This window comes from Ischnura elegans, chromosome 12, assembly GCF_921293095.1.
Source record: "Ischnura elegans chromosome 12, ioIscEleg1.1, whole genome shotgun sequence".
NCBI lineage: Eukaryota > Metazoa > Arthropoda > Insecta > Odonata > Coenagrionidae > Ischnura > Ischnura elegans.
The window spans coordinates 75,854,454-75,872,216 of NC_060257.1; the positions used below are offsets into that span (position 1 = coordinate 75,854,454).

The window sequence follows — 17,763 nt, forward strand, 5'->3', positions numbered from 1 at the left end:
TGATAGCTTTCATTACTAAAAAACTGTCGTTTGCTGGAGGAAATTATGGTCTCTGAAGATGGTGGACATATTTCTCAATTTAAAATAAATATCATTAGAAGCAAAAGAAAATCAAAATACAGGATAGCTAAATGGAAACGGCATGGAGAATGAGAATATAATGGGAATAATTTTGAATCAATTCCATGCATTCATAAGATTCGAAATAAAATCTCTTCAAAATGCATATAAATAATTCATACACTTGTACCAACAATGTACTGCGTCTTCCGTTTCTTGCGTAGTACGTCATGGTGAAAAGGTGAGGAAAAAACTTACAAAATATTCACTGAAAAAATTATTTAATTCATCGACAAAATAATCATACAGCTTCCAATAAATCGGAAGACGAGTCGCCTTTACAAAATTACAATGCATTCGTGCGATGCTCGTACTATGGTGAGACACTCGTGGATTCTACTGCATTCGCTTCTTCTGTTAACTAAATCGATTAGAGGTCGCTTTTGTTATTTGTCTTTCATATCACTCGACAGTGGCTCTACCGCTGAACCACGTCAAACCCGCGAAGATTACGGGAAAATAAAAGAAGTGTTTGAAAACAACATCGGTCTCATCGCCTTAGATATGCACGATTAAATAAGGCAACAGAGTTGATGATGCTACATCTCACAGTCAGCCACCATCTTTTGTTCTCGTAAAATGTGCTAATCTAAATGACTAAGGTATAACCAAGGAAAGCCTTATGCATCAAATCAACTGATTTTGGCGTTTTTTTGGTGGAACGAAGTGATACTCATGGTCGAATAAAGCAAAAAAGCACTGTTTGTCTGGGGAAAGACTCTAGGCCGCTGAAACTAGGACAGCATTATATTACTTTTGAAACGGTGTTTTGTTTGGCTTTGTTCTACCATGAAAGCCTAATGAAAGTTAAAAAATCGATTTACTCGAGGTATGCTCACGACTAAATGATATTATGAAGTAGCTGCGTGCTGAGGCCACTCTAAATAGTATCGTGCCAAGTGGAAAGTTGTGAAACGGAAACCGAAAGGCTTTACTTCGCGGCCAAAAGCCTTAGAATATTGCACTCTGGATTGCGTGATTGATTCATAAATTAGTGCGCGAATATAATTGCCTCGTGCAAAAAGCCTTTTAGAGATCAAATGTACCCCGATTCTCGCTTAAAGTGCCAGAATTTTTTGAGAATGGGTCAAATCTAATGATATGAGTTTGCTTGAAGCCAAAATTGAAACACAAACCGTCAAAACAGGTGAGGGAATTGACTTTTGAAATCGAGGAAGTTATTTCAGCAATCCATGGCTATAAATTGAGAACTAAAGATGGTGTAAAGCAAAAAAAAAAATTCCTCGACTCCATTCACGCATCGTGCAAAATTATAGGTATAGCCAATCTTGTGCAGCATATCTATTACCAAAGTCCATTGACACTTCTCCTGCTTTTTCCTTTAATGGCAGAAGGGGTAGTTGGGGCATACGCTGGGGTCCACATCGGCAGGGAACCCAGCTCCTTTGGAGTTGGAGGCATAAGCATAGTTTGACGCTCCGGGTCCAGAGTAGGACTGGTAAACTGGCGCTGGGGCAGCACGAGCATAGTTGGCAGCTGGGGCAGCGTACTTCGCTGGTGCAGCATAGCTAGCTGTAGTGGCGCGGCTCGCTGGAGCAGCATAGCTTGCTGGAGCGGCATAGTTTGATGGGGCGGCATAGTTTGACGGAGCGGCGTAATTTGATGGTGCAGCGTAACTCGCTGGAGCAGCGTAGCTGTTCTTCTGGGGAGCTGCCGGGACGTAGGCAGGGGTAGGTCCGCAGTAGGGGTAGTTGGGACAGCTGTTGGGTTCGACTCCGGCGGGGTATCCCTCATGAACAGGAACGACGACCTCCGGGCCGTCTTCGTAGGTCTCCTCGTTACGGGCGGGTGCGGTATTATATGCCGGGGCAGAGCCATAAGATGCCCTGGTTGCGTATGACGGAGCTGCCTGGTATGATGGAGCCGCTCTGTAGTTCGAAGCGGGCCTGAATGCGGGCGCAGAATTCCTGTAGGCGGGTGCGGCGTTGTAGGCTGGTGCAGCGTTGTAAGAGGGTGCAGCATTGTAGGCGGGGGCGGAGTTGTAAGCGGGTGCAGAGTTGTAGCCCGGGCCGTTGGCGTAGTGTATTCCGACGGCGGCACTGGCATGGGCTCCTAGGAGGGCATTATCGCAGTCGGGATAGTTGGGACAGAGGTTGGGGTTGACTCCTGCTGGGTACTTGGCTGCCTGGGAGTTGACGCTGCACACAGCGACGGCGATGAAGCACAAGGCTAAAGAGATCTGAAACAAAACGCAAATGGAGAGGTTGTATGTAAGATAAAGTTATCGGAGGACGAAAACAGTGGCTTCTTGTGATGGAAGATATAAATAATTCTTTGATTGACAGCTTATCATGTAATAGAGCTAGAAGTATGCATGGTGAGAGGCAAAATAACATGAAGATAAAATATGATGTAATCTTTCCCGGCCAATTATTTGCGTTAAATCTTTTCAAATTTCCAACGATTTTACTTAGTATAAATCACCAAAGTTTCAAAAGACGACTCGTCTATTGTAATCAATCTGACTGCATAACTGAATGAACAAATCAGAAACAAAGTACTATTTTTTGTTCAGTAAATTTCATATACGAAGGATTCAATAGGTGGAAATTCCGAAAAGACTTCACGGATAGATGAAGATATTCACAAGATTTTAACTAAAAGCATCTAAGGGAAATTCATAACAGAATTTAGATCTGAGAGTAAGTCTACGTTTACTAAAATTTTCATACATTGTTATTTATGTAACTTTAAATCTGAACTTTCGAAAAGAGTGGTCAAACAACCTCCGCTTCTCCCGGCTGTGAAAATTATACTATTTCCTTAAAAATGTAATTAAATCACATATCATTAAATACCTTGGACTAAGTGATATCATTTTGCCTTTTTCAAAACAAAAATAAATGATTTACCGTACATAAAAATGAGATCAAGTCGTTGATATCTCAAAAGCGTCTCCAAAAAAAAACTTTTGGGCAAAATTATATCCCAAATAGTCATGTGGATATTATGAACAAGACTAAAACACTGAAAACATTAAAATGAATCTGCCTCGTGAAAGAATGGCATAATATATCCATTTCTCTGGGCATCCCTACCAAACCACTTGCCACTCATTAAACTTGGTTACAATTTAAAATTGCGCATGAGATATTTTTATTTTACTCCCATTACATATTTGTTTTAACCTTGAACGGACTTTTAGCGACCAATGCATAACATTAGTTTTGTAGATTCTATTATAACAAATCTTTTACCAAAAAAAGTAATTTTGCCATTTAAAATAAATGAAATTTCTATGGAGCGATTGATTTTAAAACCGCGTAAGAAAAATTATTCCCATTTACTCTAGAATAGAGTAAAACATCTTGTCCCCTGTGTCCAAATTGTATTTAAAGAACAAATAAAGCATGCAAATGGTATACCAGTCACGCGACAAAGAACGAAAGTATGAGATAGACTTAGGCGTCTAATCGCAACTTCTGAGACTCACACAAGGAACGAAGCCACGATGGGGTAGGCGCGTATCAATTTTTTGTGAAAATTTAAAAATATAAAACATATTACAATTTTAGAAATTAAATACAAATATGGATTTTTTTAAATCGTTGATAAAAAGCACGTGTTGTTCGTAATTTAGACCCCAGTTAATATATTTAGTATTCGAGTATAAATTACACTAAAAATCGCAATTTTGATCCATTCGAATAAAATAAAATAATGATAAAAATAGAGAAGGCATCTTTATCCCCCTATTAAGTCGTCACAAGTGTCAAAAAGCTACGGTTTCAAGGTATTTGATGATGCAATGAATACACCTCCTTCACTGAAGAATGCACTAATAACGTTTTTTTTTCCTGACACTGAAAAAATTGATCATGTAAGCAGCTGCATCCCCAAAATATTTCATCGGAAGCTCTTTTTTTGTGATATCCTTACCATTTTGGAGACCATGTTGTAGCGGTAAAGCGGTGTTTGAGATCCAAGTCAGCTGTTCCTTGTGCTTCGACTGGACTGCGCCTTGCTGATGAATCAGTTCGTCAACTCCCCCCGTTATATATAGAGGAGACACATGACTGCACATGAGGAACACCCCCTTTTTCCCTCTCACTCTCAACGAAAAACCATTCCCTGGGCCAACCCCCTCCCCGTCACGCCCTCCCAGCACGCCTTTCCCACCCCCCTCCTCCCGTTGCCCAGTCACCACAACAATCACCAGCGGCCCACGAACTTCCTTGCCAAAAGTGTAAGCGAGTCCCTCTCCCACCATTCGGATAGCTAGTTCCCCATGTTCCACTTAACCCTTTCTCTCGAGTTAGACTCCACGTTCTACTAAGGCACCACCCACGCCCACCCGCTTAAAAACCTCCGCGTTTGCCATTTACCCAGTGCATACGAGCCAATAGATATAGAACACTAATGCCTGGACATTAACCGACCTAGATAATTGGTATTTCAATGTGATATAAAATTATGAAAGGTAAAAAAATTGTAATTTTACATACATTTAGTTTACACAATAAATTTATTGTACGACCTAGTTTTTGACGTGTCACGTCATCATCTGGTATATATATTCATCGAAAACGTCTTATGGCTCCAGAAAATTAGCCTTTTAGCTATCAAAAATAGTATTTAAAACTGGAATAAAAAGATTATTTAGCAAGAATTAAACTTAAAATACTGAGCGGTAGCAATTGTAATAGAGTTCGCTCTAACGATGTTTATTTCAAGTTAATATAATTCAATTAGACTATAATCGAATGAAATGGTTTGATTGGAATCCAAAATAGAAAAATAAGACTATATTTGCCCATTATATCTATGCCAAGAAATACAGAACACTAATGCTTGGACATTAACCGAGCTAGATAATTAATAATCATATAGATAATACTTATTATTAGTTTTATGACGTAGCCAAGCAAGTTTTTGAAACTTATGTGTAATCTGATTAGGGATAACGTGATAATTAGGTATGAATAACACTCTGCGTGCTATGGGCGTAATATTGCGTCATCCGTCTTTTTAAAAATTGTGGGCTTAGTAGTAGTTTACCATTTTTTAACAAAGTGGCAAATCTCTTAATCTAACCTCCAAATAAAAAATGAAAAGAAAAAAGCAAACTTCATTCTTTAAAATGATACCGAACACCAACTTCTCGCATCAAAGGTTGGTTGTAATGAAATTACTCATAACAGTATGGAAAATGGCCAGCACTCGGGCACAGATATGCAGTTTTAAGGCCAGCAGGGTTTATGCTAAAATTACAAGTATTTTACAAATTTCATGCAATTATTTTGCATTACTCGGAGAATAACACATGTTAAATGAATATAAAAAAATATGTATCCATTCCTAAATCAACAACTTCCACCAATAGTACTGAGCGTCAGCAACTGTGATTTAATTCTCTCTCATGATGTTAATTTCAAGTTCAAAGAATTTAATCAAGATATGATGAAGTGTAAAGGTTTGATTTTATTCGAAAATTGCAGAATAAGAACATTTGCCCATTCACCCATGTTAGGTCAGTAGATAATAAAATATTTTTCAACGATGGGGTCGTTCACTGGGACCAGAAATTCTAATTAAAAGAATTGGGCAAATGAATGGAAAAGATAAGTTGTGACGAAAATAATCTCCCTCTTTCAGCTATTTTATCTCAAATTTCATGCCTGTATCACACGATCATTTTTTTCTGAGTAATAAATCCATCTATCGGCAGTGGCGGCTCGTGAGTCAAATGCTGGGGGGGGACACTCGACCGGGGGGTCAACATTTTTTAAGTATTTTGGGTATTTTAGTGAGTTTTAAAGGCAATCTAGGTATTAAATTTGTGATGCCATATGCTCCGTTTTTTTCAACAAAAATGCCTAGTTTTCCTAATAAATCTTGAATATTAAACATACCAATCACACATTCGATAAAAAAATTTACACACAATTAGTCAACTGGTCACCAAAACATGGTATTCTGCAACACCAAGTAGACGCCAGAATTTACAGCCGCCGGGCTGAGCGGCGATGTCAACTCATTAGATACGTCACTCTGCGCATGCTCGGACGGCGCGCCGTCCCGCGGCGTCCCAAAACTTCCATAAAGGCCGTTTTACACGGGGCACGGAATTGCGCAGGTTAGAGCTGCATTTATTTCTAAAACGGTGAGGAATTGCGCTAATGCATGAACGAAATTAGAACAGGGGCTATTTTGCCGTCTCGCATCCACGCATTCTCGCATGTGTTCTAGCAATTCACCGCTTTACACGACACAATTTTGATTGCGCCTTCGCACGTACGTCAGATTACACAATTCCGTGCACCGTGTAAAACGGCCTTAAGGCAAAAGCTTAGACGCGTCGTAGCACTAGCAGCCCCCACTACTACCATTCTTCATATAACTGCATGGCGATGGAATGTGACGTTCTGGCCAGCGCCCCACAGCTACAAATAAGAATTTCTCGCCCTATTTTGCGTGTTTTTCCTACATTTTCGATGCATTTGATTGGAAAAAAAACACTTTGGATAATTAGATGTTTAATTATAATTGAATGGGTATTTAATTATTTTTCCTCTCCCTATCTTTGGGGGGGGGGGGCGGCGTCCGAGATTCCTTAAAGGCAAGCCACCACTGTCTATAGGTATTAAGCGACCAAAAGAGTGTTCGCTCGAACCATAATTTTCTGAATCACACGGTCATTTCCACCGTCCTTTTTGCCAACGATTGTTCAGTTATTATCCCTATTTGAGACTGTCATTTAAGTAAATGCAAAACGGATCGTTACAATTGCTGTTAGCGGCCGTTTGTTCTGATTGGCTGAAAGGCGGTACATATGTGATAGTTCCAGCTTTTTCAGCGAAGGAAAAAGAGACGTTCCCAGCCTGTGGAAAAGGAATGAGATTCCCATCCCTGGAGCTATCACGGAAAATGTTCGCATGAAATGGTAATTTTTCCGCCATCGATTTGAAGGGACGGAAAAGATGAACGTGTGATTCAGGCTTCATATAAGGAAACGGTTAAGTTTCTGACCACTCCTCATGCTAGGGTGACGTCATAGGAGTATAATTTCATTTTTTCTTTTCAGGATAACCTTTCACTGAGGATCGTAAGACTGTAAACAATGAAGAACCTCACGAATCCTATGCACAGGTCAGATGAATGGCGGAGATGCGGCGACACCCATACCATGTGGTCGTGACGGGATCAATTTATGTTCGAAAGGCCTAAATGCCGTCGAATATTCGCGGCTGATAGTTCAAGAAGCTTGCGTAGGATTGAAAAACGGGAAAATATGGTCTCTTTATTTTGGAGACTCTATTGCAATCGTCATTTAAAAAAATAGAAATGGGTGAATTCATGGCACTATACTTTTTGTATTAAGAGTTGCGTAGTAAATAATATTGTTATGAATTCTGTAGAATACTTATTGCCTTGTGTTCAGGAGACTAATACTTAATGTATGGTATTAACGATCGCATGGATAAAATTAGGGAAATAAACTTGAGTGCTTATTTATATAAATTCCGGTTTTTCTTCGTACAATAAGGTACCATAATACTTGCGAATGCTTATGTCTAGGAATCCTTAGAATCTAGGATGGCTTAACTTGCACGAGGTAAAATTGAGTTTTCATGTGTATTAAATAACTTATATTTGTAAATACTGTCTGATTTTTTTGGCATGTTATAAGTCATGAATGAATCACTAACTACGCTAACTTTTCGTTTTGCTATTACCGACCAATATTTCTATTCAAATTCCTATTCCTTCTCTGTATCAATGATATTGACGATGTAGTGGACAGTAAACTTCGATTATTTGAGGCGATACCATAGTGTTCAGAAAAAAACCTATCAGTAAATATAGGGACGGACAAACGAACGACCTTACTACAATCCATACTGCAAGCATGGTGCAATGCGTGGTAGCTAGATTTAAATTTAAAAAATGGCTATTAAATGAAATTCTGAAAAAATAATTCACATCATAGCTATTTCATCCAGTGTAGAATATTAGAGACGAGAATCCATAAAATGTCTGGGAGTTAGACTCAAGTGTCAAACTAATCGCGAATACGGATTTTGTTAAAAGAATTCTAGGAAAGTGCGACGGCAAAGTGAGAAAAATTAGCTACTTTTACCACGTCATATCCCATTTGGAATACGCTGCCAGTGTTTCGTGAAATAGGCTTAAAAACAAAGGTAGAACGCCCACAGAGAAGAGTTGCCAGCTACGTGAAAAGCCTTTAGAATAGTCTTGCTAGTGTTACTGACCTCTTCGATCAACTCGCATGGGAATTGCTGTCAGAACATAGATTGAAAACTAAAGCTAAAAATAGATTTTTCCGGTAACTTGATTGCATATGGTCTAATTTATGCCAAATTGCAATAAAATCCAGATATAAAATGATAAGCTAAAAAGTAAATAATTAAATTATGTCAAATGCAAAGCTAGAGAAATTTAATTTACTACATATTATAATTTAATTTATATATTTTTTTTACCCATTTAATAGGCTAAATTGTCAAAGGTCATCAATGTTACGGAAGAGAGCACATCAGTTGCCACAAACAGAAATATATTTAACGGTTTATAAGGGTCCTCCTCAATTTTATCAAATAATTAATTTTTTGGGATGACAACCATTTAAATATTCAACATTTCATTTCATTTTGTCCTAGGAAAAGGTAAAACTCACTTTTTTCTGCATCAGCAGAATTTGTAGCAAGATGAAAATATTTTTTATCATTTCCCGATGTTTTTCCCCTTTGAATGTGATGTATATATTATTTTTAAATGTATGAGCGATATAGACCCAACTGTCAACCCTCCCGCTGACCTGCTAAGTCTCACTGAGACTCATATTTGTATTTTTAAGAGATTCAACATATCTGGCTCCTACATGTAACAGGGATACTTAATGTAAAATTTATATATTATCTGAGCGCTATCGTCGTAAAATAGTATTTCGGTGTACCGATGAGGAAATTCTTTATATGGATTTTTTCATCCGTAGTTCATGATAGCGAGAGGTTTAAAATGTGTTCGGTAGTTATTAGGAAATTTTGAAAACATATTGTAGTTGGTCACCTCTTTTGCAACCTATGAATCTAATAGCAAGTACCAAGTACATATTGATGTCCAGTAACGCAGTTTCTGACCCCATGGCGATTCTGAGAACTCCTCACAGAATCCAGTCGCCGGGAAAGCACCAAATCTTTATTCCTGTGTGTTTCCTGTGGTTGCCAGTGTCTGTGGTGTAATTAAAAGTAGATCTTTTGAAATTTTCATGAAAAAGGCCTACATTTCGTTTCCACCAACCCGTTAACCGAGTGATGTGATGCTATAAATAAATTCGCGTGTAGATATTTTGGGTGGAAAAAAACTTGTGTCTCGAAATTTTAACCCTGGATAGTGATGCCATTAAGAAAGAACGTTACCTAAGATGCATTGGGAAAAAACGCACCATTTTTAAAGTACAGAAACTTTCAGCGCTCCGATTGGCCGCGAAGTTGCCTATTTGCCATATGCTCCGGACAACTCATGACTTCGAATACTTTGCCTGCATTTGCCTAATGCCTCGTTCACATTACGATTGTCCGAGCAATCGTCCTAACGATATTTGGCCGAACAAGCAGTGTGAATGCATGTCCTGACAATAGTTATTGTAGTTCTGAACGTTGCCGCTATACGATGGTTAGGCGCTGGGAGACCGGAAGAGGAAGCGACAAGAGAAAGACGAAAAGTTCGTGAAGCTCCCTTCGCTCTATTTGTTCATGAATTTGTCCACGCAAGGAAGAATATGGGCGAAAGAAAAATTATTCGTTAAATACACGTTGAACAAGGTTATATCTTGGCCCTGCATACTAGGGTGGGTTGAAAATAGTATTTTTTCCTGATCAAATTTACCCTGTGCGGGAAAGTTACGAAATGATATAAGGATCTCGCACACAAATTTTTTTTCAAATCGGATGATATTAACCACTGCCACCCGAGCTCTAATGTTTAAAATTTTGCGAAAAATCAGGCTGATTTCAGAATCAAGCGGTTATGATGACGAAATTTTATGAAAATATGGGATAATGGATAATATTAGATATTCCGTTGAGCACCGTCAAAAGAACTGATGACCCTGGCAAAATTTGCTATCGAAGTTTATGATCCAATGCGGTTTTCAATAAAATTGAGACCACATTGTACGGAAGGCCCGAAGCATATTATGAACATGATTCTTCTTATGAAATAAATGGACATAGACATCAAATTACGCCTCTACTATATAATTCAGGGAAGAGAGAGCTTGGCTTAAAGTTTCTGTCGGTGTGTTTTTGACCAAAATATCATTAGAAATTTCGGTTCCCACTGGCATCAGCTATCCAAGGTTAAAATTTCGCGGAACAATTTTTCTCTTCCCTGCATTAATAGAGATAATCTCGTCAAAGGTAAAGATAATAGAAATATCAACCACTGTTGGGTAGATGTTAACGTGGGTTTCATTCTCCCCTTTCAACTCGTCGGCAGCACTTGACCGCACTCAAAAGAACACAGGGAGGTGACAATGATGCATCTCACACGGACAAACACCAGCTTTCGCACTTAGAGACGACCATCGCGAACCCTTTGCTGTCGGCGTCCGCCGCCGCCGAAACCCGAACGTTGTCGGCGACCGGGACAGACAAGTGCGCCAAGCACACTTCACGGAGCGTGACTAATTTATACCTCGGAGTCCGGGGCACTTGAATTACGGCCACTTATCGGGTTGGAAGTTATTTTTTCCGCGCGCTGACGCACACAATTGCAAGCGGGGACGTGATCTTTGACAAAAATGGGGTTGAAGAGAGATCTCTGTGGATACGCACGAGGGCGGAAATAAATAGGCGTGGGTCGAGGACGAAAGTGGGGGTGCATGAACCGATTGAGATCGGAGAAGTGAGCTTTCGCAGAGACGGGAGACTTGAATGAGGGAATGGAACGGATCTGGAGAGACTTGAATGACTGGGTTGCCCTTTGACACTGCTAGCGATGAAGGAAAAGGTAATATTCTCGGCGTATGCTCGAGTTTACCTCACAAAGCTCATGCATTCAGAAGATCCTGTATTTTGAGGAGGCGACCGACATTCAAGATCATTTTTACCATAGAGGGATTAGGAAGGGAAGTGTGGGGAGAATCCCGGCGTCGGAATTGACTTGCTCTTAACGACAGGCGCCGAGGCACCCATGCATTCAGGACGTCGCGTACGGTATCGTATTTTGAGGAAGCGACCGAAATTTAAAATAATTTTCGCCTTAGAGATGTTGAAAATTACGCAATAAGAGGGAATTTATATGAAAATCGGAGGTATTTTCCCTTTTCTGTTTAGGGTTTGTTGGTCCTTGCTTACCCTTTTGGCATCTGACTAGTTTTATACAGCTGCATGGATATTTACCAACGTATTTTTTTATTTATTTTGTATTTTTTATTATTTTTTTTACCAAGTTTGTATTTTTTTATTTTTTTTATTTTGTATTTTTTATTAATGTTGTATACATTTTGTATTTCTTATTAATTTAATATGATTTTTTTATTTTTATTAATTTTATATGAATTTTGTATTTTTTACATAGTTGGTGTCAATTTTCATGTAGCAATTCATGATCGGTGAGAGCAAACGCCGTCTGCTGGAATGCGCATATGTAACGTCCTTTTTTATGACTATGATGATGTAACGCATTGCATGCAGCATATTGCTGTATACTCACTCCCTACCAAACACTCTTTAGATAACTTGTATGATAAATTTTAGATGTATACGTATTTTTTCAAACCTAAGATTTTTGCACAGCAATCTCCGTTTCCCAAGCTAATTCATCTAATTTCCTCGGGTTTTTATTCTTCGTATCTATCATAATCTGCTTTAAATGTACATTTATTTGCCTTCCTCATCCTTCTTTCTTTTCTAATGATATTTTTGTTGCTTTTTATTGAAAAAATAAAATGTACGATTTTTCACGTATTTTTAACACAATGTAGAGGAAAACTTTATGTTATTCCCATTTCTAGGTAAAAATTTATTTGCCACTTTATAAAACAAAGTGTCAATTTTAATTTTCAAAGGTATAACCCTGCCCCGAACTTTCATTTAACCTCTACTATCAAGTTTTTTGCGTGAGGGTCCAACCGCCGTGATGCACGTTAAAGTGAAGTTCCTGAATTGTGCAGTGAAGTTTAGTATAGAGGTGCTTCCATCAAGAAACAATGGCTGTATTTTTCATAAAAATTTGTAAATATTTTCTTCTTACAGCACCCTTATGTACCTCGAATAACACTGCACATTGCACAAGTAACTTTGTACTATGTAAATAATCAATTGGTCGTCTGATTGGCACATGCATGATCAGTGAAAGAATACTGGCTAAGCCATTGAATTTCTCTTTGCCGTATTTCACCGTCGGTGAAAATTTACTCTTCGTAAAATGAAAACAAATAGATTCGAGATTTACGCTTCAGCGAATAAATTCAAAAATCTAAATTTCTTCAATGGCTTTTGTGGTTATACTGGTCTGAACATGCGATAAGTAATGATTTCAGCAAACATTTATGAATTTCGTTCCATAAAAATACTGACGTATTGTTTATTACAAAATAAGAATTAGGATGAAAATGCAACATGGGCACATCAAACCACTGGTTTTTAAATTATTTACATGTACAGATTTGTTAATATTCATGTAATCTTAATGGAATTCTGATATTCATATTGTTTAGCAGTTGAAATATAATACCTAAGTTTCCGAATTCCATATTTCACTTGTCGCTGCCTTGAATACATGAACTAGTGAAAAACAGAGAAAATTAACAATTATATTAGTTTTTTTAGAAAATTTATTTTTATTACTGTTAACAATGTCACCTCAACTATATTGTGATTTGATTTTTTTTAAGTATCTGCTCTAATTGACATGCGATACCGTTAGTTACATGATATTAACAGCAGATAGTATTTCAATTATAATCATTCAGTTATATATGTTTTTTCTTTGGAGGAGCATAATTAACCTGCAATAAATGAAAGTAATCAATCTTGTCCTTGACACAAATCTCGGAAGGAACATCTTTTTATGCTTCATGGGTACATCTGTTAAACTTTCGTTGCGTGTAATGAGTTAACTTTTGCTTTTCGGATAATAACTTGAGTGCAGTAGTTATATCAGATGTTAATGGAGTTTCATCATGACAAAGTGGTATGAAGTTCATGCTTAATTACTTAATTTCACATAAATTATAAATATATTATTTTTAAAGGCAGAATATTTTGGATAATAAACATTTATGGTGTGATTATGCATACATTTATCAGTTAACCCTTTTGAAGGCGATTCAGGCCACTGGTATTGACATTGCCATTCAGATACCGTCTTTTACTTCAGTTACAGCAATGCCCAATAAATCTTTGATCAGCACAGTCACATGCATTCTCCCTTTCGATGACGGGTATATTCTATATTCTTCACAGAGCCCTTGGAAACATTTTTTTTTCGCTATAGTATGATGGGGAAGGTGCTTAGGTAAAAGTAATTTTTATCATTGACTACTGCTTATGTTCAGTATATATTTAATGAGCATTCTAGGAAAAATCTCTAAATAGAAAGATATTAACGTTGTACTTATCATTCAAAATAGCGTCAAATTTCCTATTATGCTACTTATTAATTAAGAGTATGATAAGATCTCAGAATAAATATGATAAATGCGCTACTAGGCGCAAAAGGCAATGAGAATATAAAAACCACGCAGCCCCAAGAAAATTATAAATTATTGGTACGTAATATTGGTGAATAAAAACCTGGAATATTAATCTGAATTCAAAGACTGATACTTGAGGTGTTGGGTTTACCTTAAACAAACTCACCGCAATACATCGAACATCTTTTTTAATACAATCGGTCAATAAGCAGTCTACCTTGATACAGACGCCTTAAACTGTTGTTGTAAGATAAGAAAATGCTTTTATGATACGAAAGTCGGAGGGACTTAAATTTAAGAACGTTACGTATGAAACATTTTCAGGCTTAACACGGTAAAAATATGATATAACCATGATTAAAGCGTGATAATGTACGAAAAGTGCCTTTGAGAACGACACAAGAGTGTCAAAACTATGGTCGGTAATGGAGTTCTATACAAGGGCGTACCTAGGATCATAACTAGAGGGGGGGCAAGCCATGGTCTAGGAGGGGGCAAGCCATGGTCTAGGGGGGGGGCAAGCCATGGTCTAGGGGGAGGCAAGCCAAGTTGTGACATTAGTTTATGAGATTATTTCCTTGAAAAAATAATTTTATTGCAGTTACATATCTTACAGTAATGCATATTATTCTTCGTATGAAGATTTTCACAGCTTCTTTTATCAATGTTGGTGATGGTTCTCGGGTATTGCTGTGTAGGTAACATTTTTACTCAACGTTTCACTCCTCCTACTTGGAGCGTTATCTCTTGAATAATAAGTCCAGGTTTTTATTCACCAATACCCGAGAACCACCACCAACAATGCATATTATTTTTCGTGGATTTTAAGAAAAGTTGTTGAATACTTTCGATTCCATTCAATACTGATTTTTCTTCAAGAATTTTGCGATTTTTGCTTCTTTAGCTGCCCCCCCCCCCCCCTGCCCCTCGCTGAGTACGCCCATGGTTGTATATTTAAGTTTGGAAATTATTCTATGTGTTTTATGTTATATTATGGATGAGAACTTCATTTTAAAATTCCTAAATTGCAAGTCTGTGCTTCATTTTATCGAGTCTAATGTTTATAAAGCCGGGTGGAAAATTGACGGAAGTTAGTAAACGGACGTGCAAGGTGTTCCTCGTTCAGCCACGATAATTTTTTTGTGTATTGTACAAGCAGACAATTCATTCCTCATTCATCAGTCTCTTTTTTTTTTTTGGTATCCCGTGAGTTCATGTCGTACTGCAATGCCCGTTTAATGGGTACATTTCTTTCTAATGCGTCAACTACCAGAACACCTCAAATTATTTCAAGGCTTAGTCATAACCATTGCTATTCCTCGAATGATTACTGCATGAAATTTCCAGACGCCTTATGCCTACTCAAATCGCACAATAATTATCCCCATCTTGCCACCTCAATCATTCCTAACAGAGCATCATATGCAAAAGTGCCCTCATTGCAACATCTTCTAGAAAAATTAACGTGGCAGGTGGCCAATATATTTCGCGATTGTGAAAACGGCTTCATATATTACTTAGGGTACTGAATCGGGAATATCTATTTCTTTTGGTTTTAAATCTAAATTTACTACTTGAACAGGGTGTCTAAAATTAAACGACTGGACAAATAAATAAAACGCAAAGCTACAGTCTTCTATGATTTAACCGTCTTGGCTACGTAGAAAATGAAGCTTCAATTCTACACGAAGCCTTGTTTCATATAAAATTATAATCCATTATCTCATGTATTATTACTCTTTGATTAGTGATAAGAACAATCTCTATTTTGTTTATTAACTATTTTTTAAATTTACATTAATTTTCCCTTATTTTATTCATGCTATACATAACATTTACCCATGTGCCAAAATTATTCAGACAAAATTTCAGTTTCGAAACCGAAGTCAAAGAGCTATCATAGTGAATTATTGTAACACCCTCCGTTGACGTACAAAAAATCCTTTCAACGCCTTCAATGTGATACATACTACGTTAAGGGTGTATATCTCTCTTGCCTAAAGTTATTCAAATTCGAACGAAAGTCACGCTTCTGAGGGGCATTCAATCATTTACTCCTATTCCCAATAACCAGGAATTGGGTTCCATTTTCTTACAGCCCACGTAGTCGCAATTTAGGCAAAAATTGCAGCGAAGAGTTCAAGGGCTGGAGAAGAATTATAAGGATGAAATGGATCGACAAAGTATTTCATGAGGAAATCCAGCTTTCGTTAGAGATACTTCAGAAAAATTAAAAGGAACAACCGTGTGAGTAATGAGGGAGTGCTAAGAAGAGTAGGAGAGAAGAGAAACCTCATGAAAAACCTTAATAATAAGAGGGAACAACCTTAAAGGGCACATCTTGAAACATGATGACTTGATGAATACAATCCTCGAGAGACAAGTAGGTGGTAAGAATGAAAAAGGAAGACCTCGAACAAAATATATGGTACGTGTAAAGAAGGACGTGCAAGAGAGAAAATACGTAGGTGTGAAAAGATTTGATGATAGGAGAATTGAGTGGAGAGCTGCGTCAAACCAATCTTAGGAATGCTATTAAAAAATCGAAACTTGAAGCTTGTACGTTGTGGAAGGGCTCCATATTATCCATAACAGACACTTTGATACTTCCACAATATATTTACAAAATTTATATTGTGGAAGTAAGAAAGTGTATGTTATTGAAAATACTTAGGATTGCTGACTAGTGATATATATTGATACTTATTTATTATATTTATTACATTTACAGATATTTATTTTTATATCTATTTGATATATATTTTAATGATTTGTCGGCCTCGGTGGCGGCGGGTTAAAGTCTGCCTGGACGATGATACATTTTTATTCAGTGAAAATATATCGATCGTGGAAACCAAAAAATAATATTCCTATAGTTTTGACGGATAAACTGAAATTCAGGTGGATATAAATTCACTGTTTTAAGATGAAGTGTGAAAATATGCAATGTGTTCGAGAACGTAAACAGGCGCACACAAATGATTAGGATCGGGAGAAAAAAAGAAATATTGTGCGTTTCCTATGCATGACACATAAAATTCTTACTTTTCCAGATACAAATTAATTTTTAACTACTTTTCAATTAAAATTATATTTTAGTTCATTATGAAAATGGTATTTTAACAATATAGTCCCGTTAAAAATTGCCTCCCATATTTTCCGAGTTATTTAACGATGATTACATTAATATAATATTTTTCTTTTGAGAGTTCTTTTGAAGAGTTCTAATGAAAGTTTCTCTAAGAGTAGATAAGTATGGTTAAAATCCTTAATGGCAAGGCATTATAGACAGAACACTTCCAGGATGTTGAGTAGTAGAGTAAGTAATAGAAGTTAGTAGACATGAGTAGCAAAATTCTCAAACTTTCGGATGGCTATCAGCGCCATCATGCGTTAATAATCCTATGATTGGTTTGACCCAGCTCTTTATTCCACTCTTTAACGCCCTAGCCTTTTCATGGTGGCATACTTCTTCTCTTTTACATCCTTTATAACCTGTCCTATTTGTTAGCTGACAGGAGAATTGAGTGGAGAGCTGCGACAAACCAATCTTAGGATTGCTGTTAAACTTGGAACTTGTACGTGTAGGAAGGATTCCATATAATCAATAGCAGACACTTTGTTACTTCCGCAATATATTTAAAAAGTTTCTATTGTGGAAGCAACAAAGTCTCTGTTATTGATAATACTTACGATTGCTAACTAGTGATATACATGGATATTGATGTATTGCATTTATTACATGAACAGAAGAAGAAGCCGCTATTTTAACGGATAAACTTTAAATCGGGAGAAGAAAAAAAGTATTGTGCGTATCCTATGCATGACACATAAAATTCTTACTTTTCCAGATACAAATTAATTTTTAACTATTTTCCAATTAAAACTATATTTTAATTTATCATGGAAATAGTATTTTTAGCAATGGAGTCCCGTAAAAAATTACCCCCATATTTTCC

At 37.2% G+C, this 17,763-nt stretch overlaps 1 protein-coding gene across 1 annotated transcript; it reads right to left on the reverse strand.

Annotated features, from left to right (window-relative positions):
• Positions 1-324: 324 nt before the first annotated feature.
• LOC124169151 (cuticle protein 16.5-like) lies at positions 325-4,102 on the reverse strand. Its single transcript, XM_046547660.1, has 2 exons — positions 4,021-4,102; positions 325-2,320 (listed from the first exon to the last, which is right to left on the reverse strand). The coding sequence occupies exons 1-2, from the start codon at positions 4,033-4,035 to the stop codon at positions 1,463-1,465; spliced, it is 873 nt and encodes a 290-aa protein (XP_046403616.1). The 5' UTR covers positions 4,036-4,102; the 3' UTR covers positions 325-1,462.
• Between the last annotated feature and the right edge of the window lie 13,661 nt (positions 4,103-17,763).